General features: G+C 41.3%; 2 protein-coding genes across 3 annotated transcripts; both read right to left on the bottom strand.

Moving 5' to 3' along the window:
* Positions 1-1,079: 1,079 nt before the first annotated feature.
* stap2a (signal transducing adaptor family member 2a) lies at positions 1,080-7,558 on the bottom strand. Its single transcript, XM_049598061.1, has 11 exons — positions 7,277-7,558; positions 6,389-6,460; positions 6,190-6,309; positions 6,057-6,113; positions 5,815-5,966; positions 4,797-4,928; positions 4,616-4,685; positions 3,231-3,333; positions 3,050-3,145; positions 2,836-2,964; positions 1,080-2,646 (listed from the first exon to the last, which is right to left on the bottom strand). The coding sequence occupies exons 1-11, from the start codon at positions 7,520-7,522 to the stop codon at positions 2,591-2,593; spliced, it is 1,233 nt and encodes a 410-aa protein (XP_049454018.1). The 5' UTR covers positions 7,523-7,558; the 3' UTR covers positions 1,080-2,590.
* A 148-nt stretch (positions 7,559-7,706) lies between these two features.
* LOC125901986 (endophilin-A2-like) lies at positions 7,707-23,852 on the bottom strand. 2 transcript variants are annotated; one of them, XM_049598053.1, is made up of 9 exons: positions 23,631-23,852; positions 18,656-18,724; positions 18,275-18,491; positions 16,673-16,806; positions 16,273-16,431; positions 14,535-14,638; positions 13,963-14,096; positions 12,654-12,710; positions 7,707-11,186 (listed from the first exon to the last, which is right to left on the bottom strand). In XM_049598053.1, the coding sequence occupies exons 1-9, from the start codon at positions 23,673-23,675 to the stop codon at positions 10,999-11,001; spliced, it is 1,107 nt and encodes a 368-aa protein (XP_049454010.1). In that variant the 5' UTR covers positions 23,676-23,852; the 3' UTR covers positions 7,707-10,998. The 2 variants fall into 2 exon arrangements, with proteins under 2 accessions (XP_049454010.1, XP_049454011.1); XM_049598054.1 differs by lacking the exon at positions 12,654-12,710 and having other exon boundaries at positions 23,631-23,848.
* Positions 23,853-24,113: the final 261 nt, after the last annotated feature.

Raw genomic sequence — 24,113 nt, 5'->3', positions numbered from 1 at the left:
CCCTATACAGAAGTGCAACATGTCCAAACAGGAATGATGGAGTTATGTCACCTAGTGGTGTGTAGTGGGAGTTGTCTGTCTGAATGTACAGGATGAATTATTTTGATTTCGTCATCATATCTGTTATAATAATGTTGCACCTGCACAGAAATGTGTATATTAATATTTTATGAAATTTAAAGTGGATTTGTGACTATTTAGAGGTTATATGTGATTGAAACAACACAACCTCCTGTAAAGTATGCAATCCAGATGTGTTTCTGTTACTTTTGTCAACATAACAATCTTACGGCACAGTGCAACCAAATACAATAACACCAAAAAACCACCTCATCAAAAATAACCAACAAATGAAATTGAATTTTTTTATTCCTCTCCTGAACTTTTCACAGACCACAATTGCATCTTGGGTCTAATTGGTGGACTTGAAATTTTTTACTGTTTATTTTATTTTATGCTATTTATATTTTCAGTTTTGAAAACAGAAATGAAGAAAAAAATGACAACATAAATAAATGAAAATTAAAAAAGAAAGGTTTGGTCCGGTATCAATTCAATGATTTCCCCTGTTTTAGAACTGAATGAACTGTATCACTGGAATGATCATAGAACGAACCGAGGAAAATTTTAAATATACACTTACATATCACTTTTACAAAGCCTTGCTGACACATTTTTTTCTTTTCTTCTACCTTTCTTTGGTAAAGACTATTAACAAGAGTTGTTTATGGGTTACCTTCAGTTTTGGGGAGTAACTAGTTACATGTAATTACACAAAAAATAAATAAACATGATTGTAATCAGTTACAGTTACTGAGAAAAATATGTACTTATATTATGGTTACTAATCAAAATGTTGGTGATTAAAAGGAGTTACAACCAAATATATTATTTTCAGTAAAAGGTTTATATTATTCTTTAACAGTACTGATTCATTTCAACATTCTTATTCTCCTCATAACGCCCTGACCTACAGTGGTTGAAACATGTTGGCTCTTTCAATGATTAGGCCACTATAATAAAGGCTTTTAATATTTCCTTCCTCATTAATATATATTTGGAGTGCCTGAATTGCCTTCCTGTATATCCTGTTGTTCCCTGCTCACACCTGACCTTATGTTTTGACCTACATTCGAGTTATCCTCCTTCTCCTGTCGTCACTCATGGTTTCAATCGCTGACTAAGTCCCAACAGCCAAGTGGTGCACTTTTGAGAAAGCTCTATCAACAACACGGACTAATCCCATCCATGCAAAACCATTTAATGCCCTTGATATCTAACAAACACTATTCTTTGATAGTGATCAAGTAGACACAACACATCATGTACAAACATACAAGAAATTGTTCATTGTAAGAGGACACTTTGAGTCACAGTTTGCCACTAGAGACACGTCAAATCTACTGGCCAATTGGCAGAAATGTCACTGTAGAAATACTTGTTGCTTTTCTTTAAGCACCTTCACACCTGTCGTAAATTAAAATTTTGTCATTAAATGTAGAGAGGTAGGGCGTGGTGTAATACTGTGATAAAGCCAAAAGTCTTTGCCAGGTTCAGTCAGTTTTGTACCTTAGCTGACAGCCATTCCACTAGAGGGCACTCTCACACATGAATACAGTAGATTTACCTTTTTTTTTTTTTCTTTTAAGAGGAACAGAAATCACCTGGGCTTTCCAGGCAGGTCTGAGTGCTGGTGAGTCATAGCACCAAACAGTAGCACGTACACAGTAGCAGAGAATAAGGAAACACTTTAAAATAAGCACCAACAGTACAGTTAAAGTTGACAACAGTGTCACTGAATCAACAATACATCAATGGTTGCTTATCAATCACAAAGCGCACTCATGAGCAGCAGGCAGAGATTGTGCAGGTTTCAGTTTTCTGGCCAGCTCGACTGTACTTTTTTTTTTTTTTTTTTTTTTTTGTCCTTCTCAGTCATGTTACATGTGATGAGGTGAGTGAGGGGAATTGCTGAAACCTGAGCGCGCCTGGTTTATTTTACTTTCAGAGCAGATAAAGTGTCTCGGGGCTCAGGTCAGAGTTTGGGGCTCCGCTGTTGATCTTTGCAGTCTGTGGTTTGTTTGTCCGTAGTCTCTGGTGTGGCAGCAGTAACATCAGCAGCTCAGACAGGGGGCTTAGACAGGAAAACATCAGTCTCAGTTGGTGGTCCTGAACGTGCCACTGCTTCTCCGATAAGTTTTAGCTGCCAGTCATATTGATTCACAGCGGACTGTATTCTGAAGGAAAATCATTTGCTGTGGCACTATTCTTTTGCTCAGATTGTAAACAGCTTTATGCAAGTAGACAAAGCACTAGTGGATTGTTACCCAAACCAAGGCAGGCAGCGTTTTATGACCCAGTGTTTACCAGCCAGTCTCGCTCTTAGGGAGCAAACCAGAGTCCATTTAACCATCTAAGTCCAACAAGACCAAAAGAATGAAACTCAAAATTTTGTATTTCCCTATGAGAGTTTGTAGTCCCTTGTCTTCCACCTAGAAGGCACAGGATGAATACATAGCTGCGGTGAGAAGGGGTTTGGCACTGAAGATTGAGTATGCTGTGACAGGAGGTTGCTTATTGGTTGATGAAGTCACTCCTGACTGGCTCGTCTCTTCTCCAGCTTCATTTTGAGTTCCTCGTTGAGTGCTGTGTGAAGAGAAGACGAACATCATGTTAGGTCTCGTGTATGTACGGTAGACCTACGTGTTTCTAGGCATTTGTGTGGCAATTACTAGAAATCCGTCAGACAAACAGGTGTCGATATTCAGACGGACCTATTAAGTCAAAATAGACCTGGATGGACTGCAGCAGGTGAGATCTGCACCGTCTACTCACTTTGTGCGAGAGGTGAAGGGGAGAGGATGAGTCGTCTCATGGGGTTAGTGGGCGAGGCCGGCACTGGTGAGGTCAGGATGCGACGGTCGGGGGCAGGAGACCTAGACAGGGGGCTGCCGGGCCAACGATCTGCACCAGAATAAAAGCAGGGATCATTACTGATGTGTCTGCTGCCGTCTGCATCATGCATGTGGTTTATGTGACTGAGGCAAACCTTGTTTTGGAGGCAGGGCGGGAGCCTTTGGCAGGGGGCTGGAGGGGGCAGTGTGGAGGATCCTTTCTCCGTTCTCATCATTGGCGGAAACATATGCTGATGACACAGAGTAAAATGTGGTCAGTCTCACTGATTGTTTAAAATAAAATAAAATAAATGTAGAGAATATGTGTCGCCTTACTGATATTCTCTTCGTAGGGCTCCTCCAGTAGGAAAGGCTGTAAAGTTCCTGCTGTCTTCTCTACCAGAGCGTCGATGACCTCATGAAGCGTAGCACAAGGGATCTGGAAAAGAGACCCTGTTGTATTACACACCTGAAGCTGCTGGGTTGTTCATGGTGGTAACATACAGTCTGAGACATTGTTGAGTGCTGTCATCTCACAGCACTACTCAGATTTGTCACTTTCATGTTCTACATTATTTCTTCGTTGTTGCTGTCTCCCCAAAACATCCTGTAAACTCAAAACTGGAAGTGTGAAGATGCTGTTTTTATGTTCGTCTGACAAGTTGTCGCTTCAGAAATGATGTCTTTACCTGACAGCAAACATGACAGACAGCCGTTTGGAGATTTGCAGCATCAAGTATTTGACGTCCCACTTGACAAATCTGGTATGTGTTTTCTGTCATTTCAAATATTTAACTCCATGACAGGGATGCATTGATCCAATATGCCGAATTTGTGTTTCTATTATGCAGATAAGATGACTGGCCATGATACCACTGATCCACACTGAACAAAGTCTCTTTTGCATTGCTGTTATAAAGGTCTGTAGGGTTATTTGCAATCAGGAACACTTTACTTAGTTTTTCTCACATGCCTTCACAGTGAACGAAGAATCCAAAAACTGAGAAAATTGTTGATGAATTTAAATAAAAGGGGGACTGTGCTAAACAACAGCAGAACTGTATCAAAGCCTCTGTTTCCAAACTCTCACACTACTTGTGCAGTATAATCCAAGGCTCATTTATCTAGTCGTGTGCTCAGTACTTCCCCAACACATGAATTTTCACTAGAAAGCGTGCTACTTGTCCTTTCACATCCTTATGAGGAAGTGTGTTAAATAGAACACTTTTAGCAAAGATTAATGTGTTTGGAAAGTACTGAGTATAAATTAGACCTGGATTATACTGCACAAGTTGTGTGAGAGTTTGCAAACAGATGTTTTCGTATACTGTAGTTTTGCACCATTTCACCTCTATTGCTTATGTTATTTTCTCCATTTTTGGATTCTTCGTTCATCATGAAGGCATGCAAGAAAAAACAAGTTTTCTTCACCAATTCAATGTGACACAGGTGAATAAAATATTCCTTTAAATTGATTCTGATGACACACAGTGTACTTTACAGATTATAAATCCTTGAAAAGAAAGCACTGGTATTTGATCTGTACATGGTATCAGCCGATTAAAATTAAAAGATTTGAAAAGTTGGGTCGATGCATCTCTAACCTGAGGTTTCCCTCATCAAAACACAATCACGATATAACATTAAAAACAAAGGTAAGTCCATTGTAAAATGACTTTCACTAGAGAATTGTCAGAAATGAACTGTATTTAAACACTTACAGGATTTTCTACATCAATGACATATCCACCTTGGTCCCTCTGGGTCACACGGTAATGTCTGAACACAGACCTGGAGCAAAAAAGAGAAACAGGAAACTTGTAATCTTTGCAGGAAATGTTACATCTGACTCTGTTGCCTGTTATTCAAGTTGTGGTGCTGAGATGTTCAGGAGGTGTTTACCCATTGAGGTCCTGTCGAGTAGTGACAGCTAGTGAGCACCCATCTCTACCTGGACGGAGCAACATGTTGCCGCAGTCTGGGTGTCGCTCTAAAAGGACTTCAGCCTCTGTTCGAGACACTGGTCGAAAACACCTGCATTGCCACACACACATTATTAATGGTAGTATAGTCACATATTAAAGGAATACTTCACCCTCCACATTGTGACCAATTGAGTATCAGTTATTCGCCTTGTGTTACATTGAATTCTTGATGAAAACTTTGTTTTCTTGCATGCCTCTGATGAATGAAGAATCCAAAAAACATCTCATTTATTCAGTCGTTTGCTCAGTTCTTCCCGAGCACATGCATTTTCACTAAAACCTTAGTGTTTAAAACTGAACTGATAGTAAAACTTATCTATGCTCTCTTCAAAGCCAGACTCCATTGACAAAAACAGTATTTTACCGCGTTAAACACAGGAGTTGTTTGTCTACCTCTACCTCCATCAGTTAGTTTGTTTGTGTTACTGTGTGACTTTGATGAATCCAAACTAACCACACAATAACACAAACAAACCACCAAACTGAGGCGGGGGCAGACCAATAGTTCCCGTGTTCTACGAGGTAAAATTACTGTTTTTGTAAATGGAGTCTGGCTTTGGAAAAAACACAGACAAGTTTCACTCGCTGTTCAGTTTAAAATAGTAAAGGTTTCAGCCGAAATGCATATGTTTGGGAAGCACTGAGCATACGACTGGATAAATGAGACTTGGATTATACTGCACGAGTTGAGTGAGAGTTTATAAAAGGATGTTTTGACGTAGTGTAGCTGTTGTAAAACACTGATGAAGATTTTTCTCAGTTTTTGGATTCTTCGTTCACCATGGAGGCATGTGAGAAAAACAGTTTTCTTCATGAACTCAACATAACACAGAGTGAGTAATTGATATACAAGTGGTCATTTAGGGGAGGAGTATTCCTTTAAAGGTGCTACAGCTTCAGTGAATCCTCAAAACATAACACTGAGAAGAACTCACGCTGGGATTTCTCCCACTAAAGGCACGGAGAGAGGTGAGGGAGGAGCACGTGTGGGAGTGCGAGTTCTCCGTCTGGACCTTTCTTTGTCCACCACCTCCTTCAGCATCTGCAGCTGGCCCGGCAGCAACGTGAGACAGGATGGTACATTCAGCTGTGATTAGACAGAGAGAGAATATTTTTAAGATGGCACAAGAGACAGATTGATGCAGGTGAGGCAGGTGTGCAGAAGATGAACATTTACATCAACAACGGAGTAGAGGAAACCTTTCCACAGCTCCCTTGATTCCAAGTTAGGTGCCTGGAAGAGACAATAGCGCTGTTACACCTTGTAAAAAGTGTTAATTTGAATGTGTGTGTATGTTGAGTGGCATTACTGTGAGTTTGGTTTCTCCATCCTTCATGCGCAGGATGAGTCTGGCTGCCTCCAGGTTTCTGTCCCGGCTGCAGTCGTCCTTCAGGGACACAAACCCACTGAGGTCCAGCCTCTCTACGTACTGTAACACACACAAACACCTGTCAGTGTCAATACACTGTGGTGCACAAACAACAACATGTGCACAATCTGACACTTACATGACTGTCCTTGGCATTATTGAAGAAATACAAAGAATTCCCGCACAGGCAGGTCCACAGTCGTCTGGACGCCTGTAACACACAGAAATAGACACATGTAAATAAGGAGATACACTGATGTTCTTTTTTTTTTCTTTTCAGTGTTGGTAATGGATACTTCCCTTTTATCACCCGCGTGCTTCCTGTCCCAAGAGATGAATAGGAAGTGAGTCACAGCTGCTGTCAATCTGTGGCCATGGATCAGTGCATTACCCTGCACCTGAGCCACGCTCATATTACACGTCTATATTGCCTTAAAATGAGCCTAATGAGAGGGAGGGTGTGGGGGGAGGCAAGGATATCCCAGTGTGTTTTTGTCAGCTTATATATAAATAAAATGCATGAGTTATTGAGTCACATTGTCAATTTTACTGTATGCACCTTTGAGATATTGGTTATCAAGGATCAGAAAATGATGATTATTTATCTGAGTCAGCATTGAATTCTGGGTCATGAAGACACACTGTATGTGACACAGATGTCTGGGTATTAAGATAACAGCCGCACATCGTTCAAGTGATGTGATTTACATGCCATGCAATGTTTTGACAGCAATCGGGTTTTCAGGATTCACCGCCTGCCCCGTGATTCGTTTATAGATTGTTACACGCTGTCCATGTGTTGCAAAACCAGATTTAACAGCACAACAAATCTGTGATCCGCTATGTGAAACAATCCCCAGCAGCTCCAGTGCACAGTCTCGCCTCGCCCACACAATAAGGAAGTTGACAGCTCTCTGGGAATGGGGGGATCAGCCGGTAAGCGCTGCACACACACACATTATACACTGACCACCGTTATCTACAGCATGCATTGGAAACAACATGGCACTGCACCGGGTGGATCTACCTTTTCTTTCGGTCCTCGCTTCTCCAGGTAGCCTTCGTAGTAGCAGGGCGGGAGCTGCGCCCGGGGTCCCCCTGGCCCGGAGCGCTGCCTGACGGGTGCAGCCGCCATGAGTGTCGCTGGCTGGGCACCGACCGAGGACAAAGGGGCGCTGAGTAATTCGGGGAGTGACACGCCTTCCCCGATGAGATAGTGCTGTGGCAATAATCCAACAGCTGGCTGGTGTAGCCTGCTGTGTCTGGGGATCATGCAGACGGGTGCTTGTGCAGATTAGAAATTGGATGGTTGGGGGATAAATGTTCAAAGACATGTTTATTGAGCAAAAAATGAGCTGTTATGCAAATATCAATGATTGAAAAAAAAAGACATAATCCTGCCTTTATATTTCCTGCATCTATAAATTCATCATTAAAGCTGCAAAAACACACTGGGATCCAAATTACTCAATATTTATTTGAAGAAGCGAATGAACAGCATCCATTCCCCTTTACACAGTAACAAAAATATACAATACACAGAAGATTACATTTAGTACAGAGGTAATCCATATATCCTAAAGATAATCCAGGATAATCCTACTTTTAGTCTCCCCACAGTGTCACAGTTACAAAAATAAGGCATTGAGGAAGACACAGAAGCTCAAGACATGCAAAGCAGTTACATTTTAATACAAGAAACTCCATTAAGATTGTGCATAATAAAATAAAGCTTTAAAGTCCGATAATACTTTATTCATCAATATTGCTCAGTTGAGACACTCATTGGTTGTGGGTGCAACACAAGCCACCGCAGCATGTAGTGTTGCAATAAATGTCAGTTGCAGCGTTTAACAACTATTTCAGCTGTGACAGCAGCGGCACACAAACACTGATCTTCGCCCTTTGTTCCTCAACATTATTCATCGTCAATATTATACAAGCTGCATAATAGCTCAACCTGAACCCCTGACCCTCGTCTCCCCTCCGAAACTCTCTTTTGATTTAGTGTAATGAGGCATGTAAACCCACACCTGAACCGCACAGTTACTGCTCCTCACAGCAGAATACCCAGGCCCTATAACATGAGTAACATAGGAGACATGCAAACAGAGCATTTTAAGACGCACATACTATGATAACAATGAGGAGATTATTCCAGGAGTGGACCGGGAGACTCCAGAGGCACCATGGGATTGGGATGGGGGCAGATAATGAGAAAGGGGGTCGGGGTACAGGGGCAGGTGGTGAATAAAGACCAGTGGGGGAGGGAGGAGGATAATCCACTGCTGTGTGCCCTTCTCTGCTGAAAAGACCTGTCTGTTCCGCTCCCGGTTTAAACAGAGATGGGATAGATGAGTAGGGCGGGAGGCGGACTAACAAGGGGATCACGACAAGGGGAGAAAGTTGGTATTTTAGTGAACAGCACAAACCCTCACAGTTCATAGTCAGCATGTAAAAGACTTAATTGAAACTGAAACCGGCCATTGTGCCTCCCTCATTATTAGTAAATTCTGTGCACAATAGTTTGGAGATAGTTATGCAGCATTTTCTGTCAGGCCTGGTGCACAGTTTCAGCCTGAAGACTGAGGCAGGTACAAACACACCCAAATACACATCAGATTAATTTCCATGCTCCAAATTATAGCTTAGAGTACTAAAGCCAAGCTCACCCAAGCACCGTGGGGGAAAACAAATCACAGACTGACAATTAATAGACAAACAGTTGGGTAAAAGCCCACAAAACATTGTGAGGGACACTGCCAGCAGTATCAACGCAGCCTGAGAACATAAAGAAACTGAGGGATGCTTATGGCTTTGGTATTACGCTGCAAAATATTTGGGGGCGGGGGTGAGTCATGTTACATTGCTGTGGGTTGCACTCTAATGGAAACACAATGTCAGTTTTAGTAAATAAAAGGGAAAACATGACATTTAATCATTTGAAACATTTCACTTTGCAGCATTGTGCACATGAGGCTGTACAACATGTTTCCTTTTAATGACAAACAGCATCAATGTGAGAGCCTGTGCAAGCTTTCTTCTAGGAGAAGACAGTGGAGTGCAGTTAGAAACACTGGAGAGGCACACAAATATGTCACAAATATTAGTGTGATAAAGGTAATAAAAAGCACATTTTTAGATGCCTTCCAGCTTTTTAGAATCAACTACAAGACATTTTTTGGTCTTAAATAAACTGCTAATATTTGTAAAACTGTGTCTGATTAGCAGTGGTGTAAGAGTGAATTAACATTTAAGGTTCAGTTCAGCGCAAAATCAGAAATACATATTTTACCTCTTACACGTGGTGCTATTTATTAATCTTTACTGTTTTGGTCTAAATGGAGAAGTGTTGGTGATATCGGCTGTAGGTTCGTCTGCCTTCTCTCAAATATAATAGCTGAAACTCGGGTTACTCAAGATAATCCACAGACCTTGTTGTGAGCAGTTTCATGTAGGAACTATTTTCTATTTATTGATCTACACCCGCCAACCGTACTACGGCGCAGAAGGAAGCGTGCATCTACTGCTAGCTGACGTAGCACCACTGAGCTAGCTGATGTTACAGCCAAGGAGGACACCATTAATGTTTACATCATGAGCACGAGCCTCTGGGTCCATGAGTAGATGCACACTTTCTTCTGCAAAGTGATGTGGTTGGCAGGTGTAGCAGAGTAGAAAGAAAATAGTTCCTACATGAAACTACTCACAACAAGGACTGGATTATCTTGAGTAACCAGGTCATGATATCTTGAGAGACATCTCTACGGCTGGTATATTCAACAACTGGCAACTCATAGTAAAACAATCTAGACTGATAAATAGCGCCACAGGTAAGAGAAAAAAACATGTATTTTTCTGGGGTGAACTGTCTCTTTAATGCAGCAGTCAGTCATTGTCACTTGCTGACTGGCTCCAGCTGTTATTGAAGTTTTGATGTATATCTGGAATAAAAAAAAAAACACCCTGCAACATAGAAAAGCCACACAACGTGGATGTGGTACGAGATAACAGAGGCTGTGTGACAGTGCCACTCAAACCAACAGCCAAGAGTGATCTCTACGACCACCAGGTGGCAGTGGAGGATAGTCTCAAACATCGAGCCCAGTCCTCCATGTTGACTCCAACTAGTCCACGATGAGAACAGCACTAAAGCCTGAAGGCACAGGAGTGAAAACTTGGAGTGCATAAAACAGTGTTAAGCAGAATGCATGCGTGTACATGCATGTGTGTAGTACCGATATGAACAATCCACAGAACAAGAAATGCCACTTTGTGAATATAAAATAGGTTAAGAATCTATGAATAAAGTAGTTGCACTTCTTAGTGTTTGTGGATACTGCCGACGTGTGTTACAGATGTCATCCTGTCGTGATTCTCCTCATTAGTCCTGGTGATGGAGGTGTAGTGTACAAAGTGCACAGGTGCATAGAGAGTGAATGTAAAGACTCGGGATATGGTAAGTGCACCCAATAATTACGCCTTCATTATTCTGACTGAACATTCCTCCATCCTTACTGTTTTTAAAAACCCACTAAATCTTTACCTAATAATAATAATAATAATAATAATATAAAAACTCTTCACTCAAATAACTCCTAGGTACAAATTAGGTCCTTGTCTGGAGATGTTTACCCTTTAATTGCAATCAAGAAAATAAATCTTTTGGTTATTGAGAGCTGCTAATCTTCTACCATTCCCCCGTTTCATCCTCTCCACCCTGCTGCCTCCCCTCTTGCCTTGCTGTTTTCAGTGTGGCAGAGGCACCACCACTTCAACATAGTTGTTGGGGAAGTATCCAGATTTGCCACGAATGGATCCCTCGAACCAGTTCTCATCGATTCGACTGACCAAAGCGATGATATCACCCTCGTGGAAACCCAGCTCTCCTTCATTCTCCGGCTCGAAGTCATACAGGGCTTTGCAGCATGGCTCAGCTGCAGAGAGAGAGACACGAAAAGTAGAGGGATGTGAGGGGGGAGACAGAACAAATACTGTCATTTTGTGAAAAGAATATTTGATAATTCCCCTCCAGTGCGATTAGTATGTCCTTTGTCACAAGTATGTTTTCCAATAGGGCTCTGGAACAGAGCAGGCATTCATAAGTTAGTCATCAGTGTGATAAGAAAGAATCCTTCTGAAGCTCAAGATCAAAATCATTGTACTGGCACGTTTCAAAGCTTACCCAGGGTTTTTCCTGCATAGAGAATTACGAGCTGTCTGCCTCAATCAAATTTCATCCCGCCTTCAGCTCTTGACAAAACTCTTGACAGGTGTCTTTGTGGGAAACACTATTTTCTAGTAAGTGTTGCACTTGGTGGATTTCTGTAACTGTAACTGGGATTGCGGCATTACGCTGACGTGTATCATAATCAGCACAGTGCACTGGGGCTTCTTTTTTTGTGCCACTGGAGGTTTCAATATAGTTTCATATTGTCAGCTGGCATTTGTGCAGCTCTATGCAGTTGTGTAAAGTTGGAAAATAATTCACATATTCCAACTTCCTGGATCAGTAACACATGAACAAAATATTATTAGAACACCAACAATGCTTCTTTCCAACTGTAATAAAGCAGAAACCCTAATTTTTGACCTCTAAGATGGACGATAAGGTTGTTCTCTGTGCAGCTAGCTGTGAGATCAAAGCCCAACACCAAGAAAAATATTCAACAACTACACTCTAACACAGCGTAGTGTCCTCAAAATCACTTCACACATAATTATTAGAACTGCTTAAATATGTTGCTTGTAAAAAGGCGTTTGCTTGAGCCAGTTGAGGCCACTGAGCACAGGCACCCGTGGGTGTGTGCACATGATCAGGACAGTGCCACAGAAGGCTTCATTTTGAGCCAGGAAAAACCCTGTTAACGATTTTATTCCAGCCATAATGGCCATGTTCAAGTTTTGGGCCTGAGACATTTATTTTCTCCTGTCTGTCTTCAGAGGTGGATAATATTAGATTTACCTCCTGAGCTTTAAAATGAACCATGTGGCATGTAGTGATTTTTCTTGAGGTTCAGAAGCTTCATCAGTTAGTAAACAGGCAGACATACAGATACATACAATTCAGCAAAACCCATGACTGCAGGTGATATTTGGCCAACAGCTCTGATTACAAACACCACAGTTAGAGTTAACTTAAAACAAAGCTGAAAATTGGTTTGCTGACATTTCTATGTCTTGCCTTGGTCAGACAGAATATTCACACCTTAACAAGCCCCGTCTCCTTGTGGGGACTTCACACAGTGGACCCAACAAACACCATTCAGCAATATTAGTCGAATACTTCACCATCACAGACATGCATACACCTCTCTGCCACAGACGTGCGCCAGAGTCAGTGAAAGTAGTGAAACTTTCTAGTTCTGCGTAAGTGACACGTTATCTTCATCTGTCTCACTCACGCGGTCTGCTCTTGATGGAGGTTCTTTGGAAGGATGGACCTTGATATTGCACTCGGGCTGGTTAATGTCGCAGAGGGAAAGACACATCAGTCTAACAAATGAGATTGTCTTGCTCAAATGCCTTCTTACTGGTAGGCCTTGCACATATATATATATGTACACACACACACACACACACACACACACACACACACACACACACACACACACACAGATCAAGGTTTCCATCAGAAAAAACTGATGCAGGTTCATATGTCCTGAAGATTTCAATGTTCCGCACAAATGGCAAAAATTCCAGTCAAATATTATCTGTCTTCATCGAGTTTAAAAACAATTAATAAGCATGTACTGATATATATTATATTATGTGAATAATAAAGAATTTCCTTTTGCTTTACACTGTGTCCTCACTGAATGTGACTTGAGAGACCGTCAGCAACAAATCAATTTGATTTCATTGTTTAATTAATGCCCTATCTGGCCTGAGCTGAACTTTTGTCACTGCCCTGTTTCTATTTATTCCTGTCATACACTCTGAAAGCGCTGCAGCGGATAAGGCTGATTTGTGAAGCTGAAGTATCCGTACCTTACCTTCTCATTTTACTACAAAACCTAAATATGGTGGCAGCTGGCTGGAGGGAGATCGCCTAGGAGCAGAATGTTTTTGGTAATGACCGTTGCTAATTTCAAGCTGCTTGCCGCTAAATATACTGTATGTTATTTCTAGTAAATATCACAATATAAATTGTCGGTTTCCTGTTTAAAAAATACAAACGTAGAAAGACAGCGAGCACTCACTCATCCTTTAAGTGGTCAGATTTCCTGTTTGATCTCAAGCGCACAGCTGATGGTATGTGGTCTGTTTACATAACGTAACAGAAATTCATACTTAACAGAGTCAGTGAGGAAGGAGAATTTTATGATGTTACATGATGCAATGTGATAGTCAGATGCCTGCTTGCTGTTAGGACACAGTGTTGGGCCTACATATTCTCAGAGGGAATCATTTTCATCAGACATGATGACCAGAGAGACTTAAATATGTTGGACTTCAACAGATTTTCGCTATGAAAAATAGTCAGTACCAGCTAACAGAAACCCTGACACAGATGTTCATGCACTAGGGGTGTACTATACCAATTCATTCACGATAATGATAAAAAATATATATATTTTTTTAGTTATTTGTCATATCATCAAGAATATCTTCACGCAAATATATCCTGAAATGTTGTGGTATTATTTTAGGGCCGTATCTCCCACCCCTATCAAGCACACTCTTACAAAAGGTACAAAAAGGTAAGTTTACCAGGTGAGTAAGCTGGAGGGCTTGATGCAGCTGGTGAGTATCCTCCATTGGAGTTTTCTGCATCTCCATAGTCAAAGACTGGTCTGGGTTTGGGTGTGTATTCACGTCTTGGACGAGACTGAGCCTCCATCATCCTGCACACAATCAGAATAAAAACCATCACCACTCTGAGCTCACCAAAGCAGGTTCAGGTACAGACAGGTTCAACAAAGAGATTTTCTAATGGGCTATAATCCAATTACAACTAAGTAAGTTAACTATTAAATACAAAACAAGTCGACTTTATTCCATTATTCTAAAGTACAAGTGATATTTTAATTCTGTAATGAGGGAAAAGCAGATTATATCATCTATCTGTGCCTAAAGAACCAAAGATAATGATTCAAATCTATCTTGTTCAGTAAAAAAGAAGTGATCTGTGCTAAGCATCAGCTGCCCCTTCACATTCATGACTTGTAATCAGATGGGTAAAAGAAAATGCTGCTGCTGAATCATCCCTCGTCACCAGCCAGAGGACACAGCCTCAACATACAAAAGGCATGCCACCTTCCACAAACAGTCATGGCTCTGACCTTTCGCTCAGTTTTTCAGAGAGCCCTGTCAGGAGCTGCGCGGCCTGTCTGTGGTACTGCAGCAGAGACTCCACCAAAGAATTCAGCTGACTCACCTGCTCCACCTACATGCACAGAAAATCTATTTTAGAACAAGACAAAACACAGAAACAGCAGTGGCCCTTGAGAGCATTATTTACTGGTTAACCATTTTCATTCCCAGCTCTTGACATTCTTGTTTGTTTATCATTATGTCACTGTTGTTTGTCACAGTAACTTCACGTAAAAACCTCATAATGGCGGGAAGGAAAAAGGTAAATAACAAGACAAACAGGTTTGACAAGCACTGTGAATAAAAAACAAAGGCACGTCAACTGACACGTACTGTCTTTGAAGATGTAAAAAGGATATGCTAGCTGAGAGGCTGTGAGCAGCCAAGAAACATGCATTTGCACCAGCCACAATTAATATTAACAGCTACATTAACAGAAGAATTTTTGTTTCTCTGGCTGTCATGTTTTATACAGTTCTAACGCTGATTATCTAGGCTAATTTTTTTCTTAATTTGCTCCTCTATTTTGGGTTTGTCTGATTCCTAAGAGCATCAAATTCACAGTGTGTCCCACACTGTGCCACAAGAGACTGGTGCAATGAATAACTTAACAGTATATATATTCCAACAGCGCTCCTAATGAACGGTCCAGCGACAAAATCAAAATGTGGCGGCAGCTGTTTTTATTGTGGCGGGCTGCCACGAATAAATGAAAGTGTGGGGAAACCCTGATTCATTCACTGCATTAATGCACCATTATAGAGTGAGCCAATTCAACTCCATCTGCTTCAGCCATAAATACTTTTAATCACAACACAATTAGTGAATCAGATTGCAGTCAATGTATTTCTGCTGTCACTATACTAAAAACTAATATTGCTAGAGAGGAGATGTTGGCACCCATGACATTTTCCCAGCTCCCACTAAATTTTTAATACCCTTTTTTCACCAAAATTAACATGTGTATGCAGTTTTTTTAACATGGGAAAACCTGCTAATAATAGGCAATGAATTACTTGCCACTGCCAGCACACAGCTCTTCTTCTGTAACAGTAGAAGCAGCATAGAGGTAAGTTAATATGTAAAGTGGTTACTTGGTTTTTAAATCCATTCAAATTCTGCCCAAGAAATGCTCTAACATTATTCTAAATTAGCTGGGGACTGAGATGGACAGAATTTGTGAATTTGTGGCATCATTGCATCAAGTCAGAGAAGGGGCTAATTTAGCACATCCACCCGGTTGTCATTATTCCATCACTGCTTACTGGAGCTAATCAGAGTCATCTGTCACGGGAATGAATGCGGATTGTAACCTGTCCCACTAAAGTTTAAAGCCAGATGCTGGTGTGTTTAAGTGGAATTTTTGTCCAGTATCCTGTGTGAACTCTACTGATCTATTAAACAGCCCATCACAGTGACGCAGCATTTCCACTGGCACTGATTGAATCAGATGGCTCATTCATCACTTTAAGGCTATTATGGATAATAATATCAAACATAACAATGTTTGCTGGCTTTGGACATTCTGACATCACTTAGCCTTCTTTATTGGCAACAGGATTAATTAAAGAAAAAAAAAGGCGCTAGATCAACCAGCAGTTTTAAGAGTAATAGAAGCGTTTGCAGTGTTTTATAATCAAGGCCAGTAGGGCTTGATGTGCCATCTGTAACACAAAGTGAATCCAGTTTAGTCTACAGGTGACTTACATCTGTTTCCAGCAGGTTGTGCATGGAGGCTTCAGCCATCTCTTTGGACTCGTGGAATTTCTCCAGGGCCTGCCTGATCTCCTCATCTGGGATTTTACCTTGACGTTTCTTTTTATAGTCGTAGTCAAGACGGCGGCCCTCCAGCTTCTTCAGGTGGTGCTGAGGGGGGTCAAAGAATTGGGATTAGGAGGAGGAGGTTTAACAGATGACAGCATATGAATATCCAAGTATTTTCACTTGTGTGTGATCGTTTTGAGAAAACTGCATCAGTTAAACATTTGCATGCAGTTCGTCCTTTATGCGCCGGGGCAGTTAATACTTTTTTCACACTATGACTGCAGAGTTCATTAGTCAATGCCAGACCTGTACGTGCAGAAGCATACCGCCTCTTTGATTCTACCTGAATGTCTTTGATATCCCTCTCAGCGACTGCCTGCAGTGGGTCAATAAAGTTCTGCTTCACATCAATATCCAGAGAGTCCTTGACCTCGGACATCCTCTTCATTGTATCCCCGATGTCTATTAGAGCCCCACCTGCAATACACACACATGCAAAATACCAACATTAGGTACTGCGAGTCATCATGATGCCTGTTAGCATATTAAAGGCGCTGTATGTAAGAATGTGGCCAAAACGGTTACTGCACTCAAATTCAAAATACTGCCGCGAGTCATGTCTGCTCCCCCTTCCCTACAGATTTGAGGTTGCTGGACAGTGGCACGCTGGAGACTTATTTGTTTGCCCACAGGCGGCTGCCGCGGCAGGGCTGCGTCGCCGTGTCCTTGATCTTTGGTTTTCCAGCGGACCGTTCGAGCAAGTCCGGCTTCTCTGCTGCTAACGCTGCTGCCGGGATACAGCTGAGGAGAAGCCGGCTGCTCATGCTCTTATACAGTCTATGCTCATGCTATGTACTGGGACACTGCTAATGCTGTTTGCTGTGCTGCTGTAGCTCAGTCGTAACTGTAACTGATGCTGAGACTCTACTGACTGCGTGACTGGTAGACGGCGGTAGGTGGCGCAACAGGCCAAAACACAAATTCAAAACAAACATTGTTTGCGGACTGCAAAAATGTTTTTCAAATGCGAATATTCTGGTTGTACTATTGTTGTTGGTGAGATCAGTATGTTATATGAACATTATTCCTTAGTCTCTGTGACATATTAGGAGGATTTTATGACTATTTGCTTTAGATTTCTTACATATAGCTCCTTTAAAGAGGCAACAGATAGCATCTTTTCCTAAATATATCATTATATCAATAATGTGGGTTGCACAGGGTAGTGGCCACAGTAAAATCAGACTATCAGCGTTTACATAGGTTACTTAGTGGCTTTGCAATCTTTGCAATAGGCTTCTGCCACCAGGGGCGAAATTTCGCGGAAAAAATCTGCTTTACAGCAGGAAATGCGTCATGTTTTACGAAATTGGTCTGTCAGCCACTCAGGACTGGAGAGGGTCCTTATGAGGAATTGGGCATAAGATAGTTGAGTCACGAGCACAATGGCAGACGGACAAAGTTTGGAGATAAGTGAAAAACGGCCTAGCAAAAGAAATGAGCTCCTCTGTCTGAGGAGGCAAAGAAGAGCAAAAAGGAGAGTGATAAAAGAAGAGGAAAAACAAGAATAAACCTCAGTCAGGAGGGAGGGAGCTCCGTGACCAGAGAGGCTTCAAAACCGATGTCCAGCTAGCTTTTTTTCAAATGGATCACTACGTAACACGGCTAAATGTTAGCTAGACGAGAGATACGTAGACCTGAGATATGTACTGTACTGGCTGCTAGTTCATTCCTAGCTGGCCAGCATCACAAATCTCCGCAACCAGGGGCCAGGTAGCGAGTGTTGGTCAGCTGACATCCTCGTTGCCGTAGACCTCGAACAGTGATAAAAAAACAAAACGGAATCCTATCTGTTGCCTCTTTAGATACATGGGCAACCCCTGAAAAAATATGCACCGTAACATACATATCTCTTCTCCCCTCTAACTGCCTCCACTGTTCTTACCAAAGTTGGTGTCCTCGCCCATATCCCGTCCATATTTTGTCATGCACTCCCCTAGGAGGCCTTCAGGCTGGGGGTAGCCCGGACTCTTGACTTGCCCACGGATTTTGGACACTGTGTTGAGCATGGAAAGCTTAGCTCTCGTTGCTGGGTTGGGCTGGAGGTACTCTGATGTTTTGTTGATAACTTCAACCACTGCTTTGCTGGTTACATCTGCTTTCTGTTGGCACAGATTTAGGAGAGACAATTATCTATGTGTGTGTGTGAATATGCCGAGTTGTACACCTTTGAGAGTGTTAAGTGAGTACTTTCAGTGAAACAAAACAACATATTGTTATTCTACATTTTTAGTACAGATACTTTCTTAAAATGTATGTATGTTACCCTCTCGAGATCCCTGAAGTCTTCATCCAGTTTGGTTCCCTCTGCACCTCCAACCTTCTCACTCACCATCTGTGAACATAGAGCAACCTGAATAATGAAGCCAACTAATGGATAAATACATTTACGATTCAACATTTTTTGCTCCGTGACTAACTTGACAACATGGTCATATAGGAAAATAAGACCGATTAAGCCCTAAATTTTTATTAATAATATTGTGAAAACATTTCTAACTGTCTTCCACTTCTGCATTTTCAAGTTTGAGGCTAACTAAAGGGCAGAATTTCTGGATAAGAGGTTTGTTCAAGGACGCCATGAGAACCTGCTGTTAAAGAGGCTTACACCAGACCTTCACAGCCACACCGCTCTCTGTTTCCAAACTTTAATGGATATTTAATAATTTCCACCATTTTTTTCCAGGCCTGGTTAACACAGTTCTCAAATTCCAAGACATGGCCATGTTTTCCGACAGTGGGGGAAACTCCTCAAGTGTGCATGGGGGAATGAATGCTGAACACTGGACTTTCCTCTCTACCCAGAGCCTGCGTTCCATAAAGAATTCTACTGAGGGTTTTCCTTTTTCCATCCAGGTCAGCAGACACATTGCAGTTTCCTACGCTACAACCACAACCATGGATACTTTTACTTTTACACACACACACACACACACACACACACACACACACTAACTTCATATCCTGACTCACACATGGTACATACGTTCTCCATTTCTCCTCCAGAGCAACAAACTCTCAAATCCAGAGCAGTTGGCTGGCAGGCCAAACAGAGACTCATTGTGTGTGCGTCTTCTCTCTTGGTTCAACTCGGTGCAGCTGTTGGCACCACACTGCACGTAAAACTCTATGACCAGATGGATCAATCAATCTCTCTAGCTTGTACAGTACAAAGGTTTGGTAAAGTTATTATGTATGAAACAGTCAGTGGCTCTGAAAATGCCCTAAGTACTGATTGCCAATTGATTCACGGGACATAATTTAGCCCCACATGTTCCCCAATTATGAAGTCTAATAAACAGCATTTTAATTGCAATTAATGAATCTCTTGGTACCAGCTGTTAAATTGTGGCATGTAGTGTCGTAAAATCCAAGCACAAACACATTTCCAGCGCCCCATCTGGCTTCATAATCGCCAGCACACATTTGTCCTACATGACTAATAAAGCTGCCCATCTCAGTCTGACTATGGTATGTGATCTGTCTTGAAAAACCAAGCTGTGAGATTTAGCTTTAAATAAACACAATACAGGGTTTTATTTTAAAAAATGTATAGAGTCATACAGAAATAATCCCTCAGCACCATCATGCGTGACCCACGAGGAGTGTGTGACGGTGTATTTATCTGCAGAGACTCTGCCCTCTGCCGCATCTCTACTTTTCTCCCACTGTACAAAAACAAAGCCAAAATATCTCTCGATACGGTCGCATCCATCTTGAGCTTGTGATGTCATTTAAAGCCAGAGTCCACGCCGTGGTAACCTCTGCGGTGTCGAGCTCCTACCCATACACCGTCTGACCAATCACAAGCAGCGCCATTGATTGTGAGCACACACAGCTGTCAGACTTGACGTCAAACCCCCTTTTGTAGCATCAAGTAACTAGTTATGACCAAACTTGAACATACATCAGGGTGATAAGAACGAACTTAAATTAGGGCTGCATGATTATGGCCAAAATGATAATCATGATTATTTTGATTAATATTAAGATCACGTCTATTTATCACTATTATTCATTGTTTTTAGGGACAAAACATCTTTATTGCACTTTGACATTTAAGCCCAAATGAACAGAGTACCACTGTCACTTTCATGTAGTACAATATTTCTGGTAATGTACAAATCTGTGCATCAAAATATGATGGTCCTTTTTCAAAGTGCATCTCCTTGAAGCAAATTATAATTAAAATTGTACCAAAACTTTGCTGCTTTCACTTTTACTTTGTACTATATTAGTGCTAATAATCAATTTCCATCATAATAGGACTTAAATTGAGATTCTTCTTCAGTGCATCTTCTCTGGCAACAAGGACAGGGGTTGACAACAACAGTAAAGTTATTCTTCCTGGCCTTCATCTATTCATCGTACTGCAAATTGTGGTGTTTTTTCAGGTGGTTTAACAAATTAGTTGTGTTGCTTTGCGTCACAGACACAAATCTCATGTACACTTTGCATATGATTTGCTCGTGTCCAGACAACAGATGATAGCTGTTGAAAACTGATAATATTCATTTTGTCCATCTGTAGTGGCAACATTCAGGGTACGTTTTTTGCAGGCTGCAGCTGCAGGGTGCACAGGTAGTGGACAACCCTTCCAAAGTAAGGAAGTAGGTTTAGGAAGCACTTGATTTGATATGCAGTTAAGTTTTCTGTGAGCAGAGCATGCATTTTCAACAGCGATACAGCAGCTGATCACGTTCATTTAACATGGTTTATGACCTTTAATGCAGACAGCAAACAGAGGGCAATCAAGATGGCTTGGCTTCACTCTTGGGAAGGTGTCATGTCAGTCTATGACGTGTGTGTACCCCAACACTGCTCAGGTGAGGTCTTGGCTTTACAAAAAGGGTAGCAACCATGTACCAAGCCATAAGCAGCAGGGGTCCAAGAGGCACAGCACTGAAGAAACCCAAATACGACGAGGCGAAATGCCAAATGAGAGTGAATCTTGGGGTTAGCTTTTACTTTCACTTTCACAGAGAGTAACATTCAATCCTGCATAGTATATCCTTCAATTATTTACACGCTTTGTTACGTTGATAAATCTAAATGAGTCAAATATATAGCGTTTAAAAAGACAGAGAGTCATGAGGACATTTGATACAGAGCATTAAGTCTTATCGGTCAATGACAAAAGCAAAACACATTACATGTTGTGAAATAAAATGAAACAGCAGGTGCACAATATTAAATAGTATGTGCACGATATCAGTTGTATATGTCTCCTTAGTACCTTCGCTGACATTCGGTTCAATCATTAATTGACTCAAATATATTTTTATGGCGGTATGACGTGGAGCTTGTTGTGCAACTAACACTACAGAGCTGATTATCCACCTCCACCCTGTTTTATTTCTCGTCATAGCCTGGATGTTTTATGGCCTGTGTCTGTTTTATCTGTCTTAATAGCCTTGTTGTCCAGGCCTGTGCTAATAGAGGGCAAGATGTTTAGTGTAGGTCCTATATGTTAACAGCTATATTATATGTCCCAGGAGTTGAGACTTCCACACCGGGGGTCGGCCAGTACCACTGTACTGTGGTGTAATCCATACACCTACACTGCTTAAGTTTTGTCAAAGCTTATGGCATATAGATTTCTGTGCACTCCCTCTGGCTTGTTTTTATTGCTGTATTGTGTACTGACTACATCTGTGTCTTAAGAGCTGGAGGCCGGTTTGGGCAGAGTACCCACATTACTAGGATTCCAATACACACCCATGGAGAAAAGAGCTATCACTTGCATGTCACATAACATTAGGGCAAAGCAAGGACCTGTTGCAAGGCAGGTGTCATCAAAACATATGCTGCCGGTTTTGCAGGCTATGTCTTGGTGGGCTTTATGTTTGTGGTGGTGGGTTTGACTTTTAACTGCCTCGAGAGCCAACAGTAATATTTCTTTCCTGAGAGGGACGAGTGCCATTTGAAATTTGGATGCACAAGAGAAACCTGACTAAATAAATCCAAGATTTTCATACTACTGTGAATGTTTGTACACAATCTGGCAGTCAGACATTTAACTGACATGACATAAAGTCACTTCCATTTGAATAAATATTTGACTTGCATCTCTGAGCCTTCAAATCCATCTGGCATCAGTGTTAACTTGTGCTTTCGGTTTAACATGCTTGCTTGGTCTGTCACGCTGCGAGTGTTCAAAGAAAATGGGAGTTATGTTCCAAAATTAGATGTTTAGCTTTGGAAACAGTATCACCAGTGTTAAAAACAAGAACGTGGAATTAATATCAGTGCCTTTATGACATTATGAATCATTTATGTTAGATATAAGTTATTTCCTTACTTGTAAAATCTTGAATATGCATTTCATGATGAGTGTCCAAGTCTTACCGGTCAGTCAAGTAATATTGTTGGAAACACAGGACACACTTAAGAGATGACAGTATCACATTTGCCAAGTTGTTTTGAGACAAGTGTTTTGAAAACATTGTGCAATCCAACACTTTAGAGATAACAAACATGGCCATCACTTAAGGTATTAACACCTGAGTGATGAATCTACCTGCTGTCTGCTGCTAACATAACAGCAAAACACGACGAAACCAAGCCCCCACAAACACGTATTTCATCTCCATCAAACCAGAAATTCATTCTTTAAATGCCTGACTTTTGTGTCGGTCTTTAACTTCGACAAATCAGGGTTGATTTTGTACTTAAAGGTTGATTTAGTGAAATACAAAGTACAACAGTTGAACTAAACTTGCAAAAACTAACAAACTAAGTAACTAACTAACTAACACTAACTTATTTTACTCAACGATGTGGGAAAGTAACGTTAGTTAAATACTTCAATACATTAAATTAGGACAAACATCTACTATGGAAGCCACTGCCAAATAGCAAACTTTAACATTAGCGTCACTTAAGGTAACGTTAGCTAACGTCAACTTGCTCACTTTGCATTAGCGTTAGCTACATTAACGTAACGTCAAGAGTTTGCGTTACGTTACTGTAAGCCAACACGTTTGACAGTTGATGAGGAGTTTAATAACAATTTAGCTACTCGAATAGTTTTTCAACAAGTTAAAACACTTCATATTGCTAGTTTTTGGCCACGAAAACACGTCTTATCGCTAACTACCAAGATACGATCCCCATTTTGGTAAACCAGCTAACGTTAGCTTGAAGCTAGCGTAAACTCGCAGTAAAAGTAACGATAGTGTTAGCTACGTTAGCTAGCGTCGGCTAAGCTACCGGCTAACGTTGTAAAAAGTCGCTCTTACCTGACTCGCTTTGTAAAACTGCTTCTTAATTCCCGCGACGGACATCTTGCACCGTCAGTGTTGCCACCTGGACCTCGACGGGGGAAACAGTGTTTTAATAATACTTGCTTAGAGTTTGTAGTTTGGAGCTCAGACAGCAGCCGAGCAACACGTCTTCAAACTTTGCACCGTGGATGTAAAAACTTGCTAGGCAACCACAATTTCCTGGCTGCAGCTCCATGTGGGAGGCTCCAGAGCCGTGGATAAAGTGGGTCACAACACACACACACACGCACACACACCATTCATCCAAACATCCTTTCTCTGCAAAATGACACATTGAATTAATTGCTGACTTTGACTCAAGCTGAGACAGACTTTCATTTACCCCCATGAAACAATACTTGTTTGCTGTGTATTGCTGCCTTTGCATGTAAAATATTATTGACTCACTGGTTTTTAGAAATGTGTGCGTTATCTAAGTTTATACAGGGCTGCATCTAA

Source organism: Epinephelus fuscoguttatus, linkage group LG15 (genome assembly GCF_011397635.1).
Source record: "Epinephelus fuscoguttatus linkage group LG15, E.fuscoguttatus.final_Chr_v1".
Lineage (NCBI taxonomy): Eukaryota > Metazoa > Chordata > Actinopteri > Perciformes > Serranidae > Epinephelus > Epinephelus fuscoguttatus.
This window is presented reverse-complemented; position numbering and strand designations above follow the sequence as displayed.

Coding starts and splice junctions, on each gene's coding strand:
- LOC125901986 (XM_049598053.1), bottom strand. CDS start 23,675: ATGTCCGTCGCGGGAATTAAGAAGCAGTTTTACAAAGCGAGTCAG. Junction 14,639..16,272: donor ACAACCTGCTGGAAACAGAT/GTAAGTCACCTG, acceptor CTGTGCATGTAG/GTGGAGCAGGTGAGTCAGCT. Junction 12,711..13,962: donor CCCTCCAGCTTACTCACCTG/GTAAACTTACCT, acceptor GACATTAACCAG/CCCGAGTGCAATATCAAGGT.
- stap2a (XM_049598061.1), bottom strand. CDS start 7,522: ATGATCCCCAGACACAGCAGGCTACACCAGCCAGCTGTTGGATTATTG. Junction 6,114..6,189: donor ATGGAGAAACCAAACTCACA/GTAATGCCACTC, acceptor TGTCTCTTCCAG/GCACCTAACTTGGAATCAAG. Junction 4,686..4,796: donor ACTCGACAGGACCTCAATGG/GTAAACACCTCC, acceptor TTTTTGCTCCAG/GTCTGTGTTCAGACATTACC.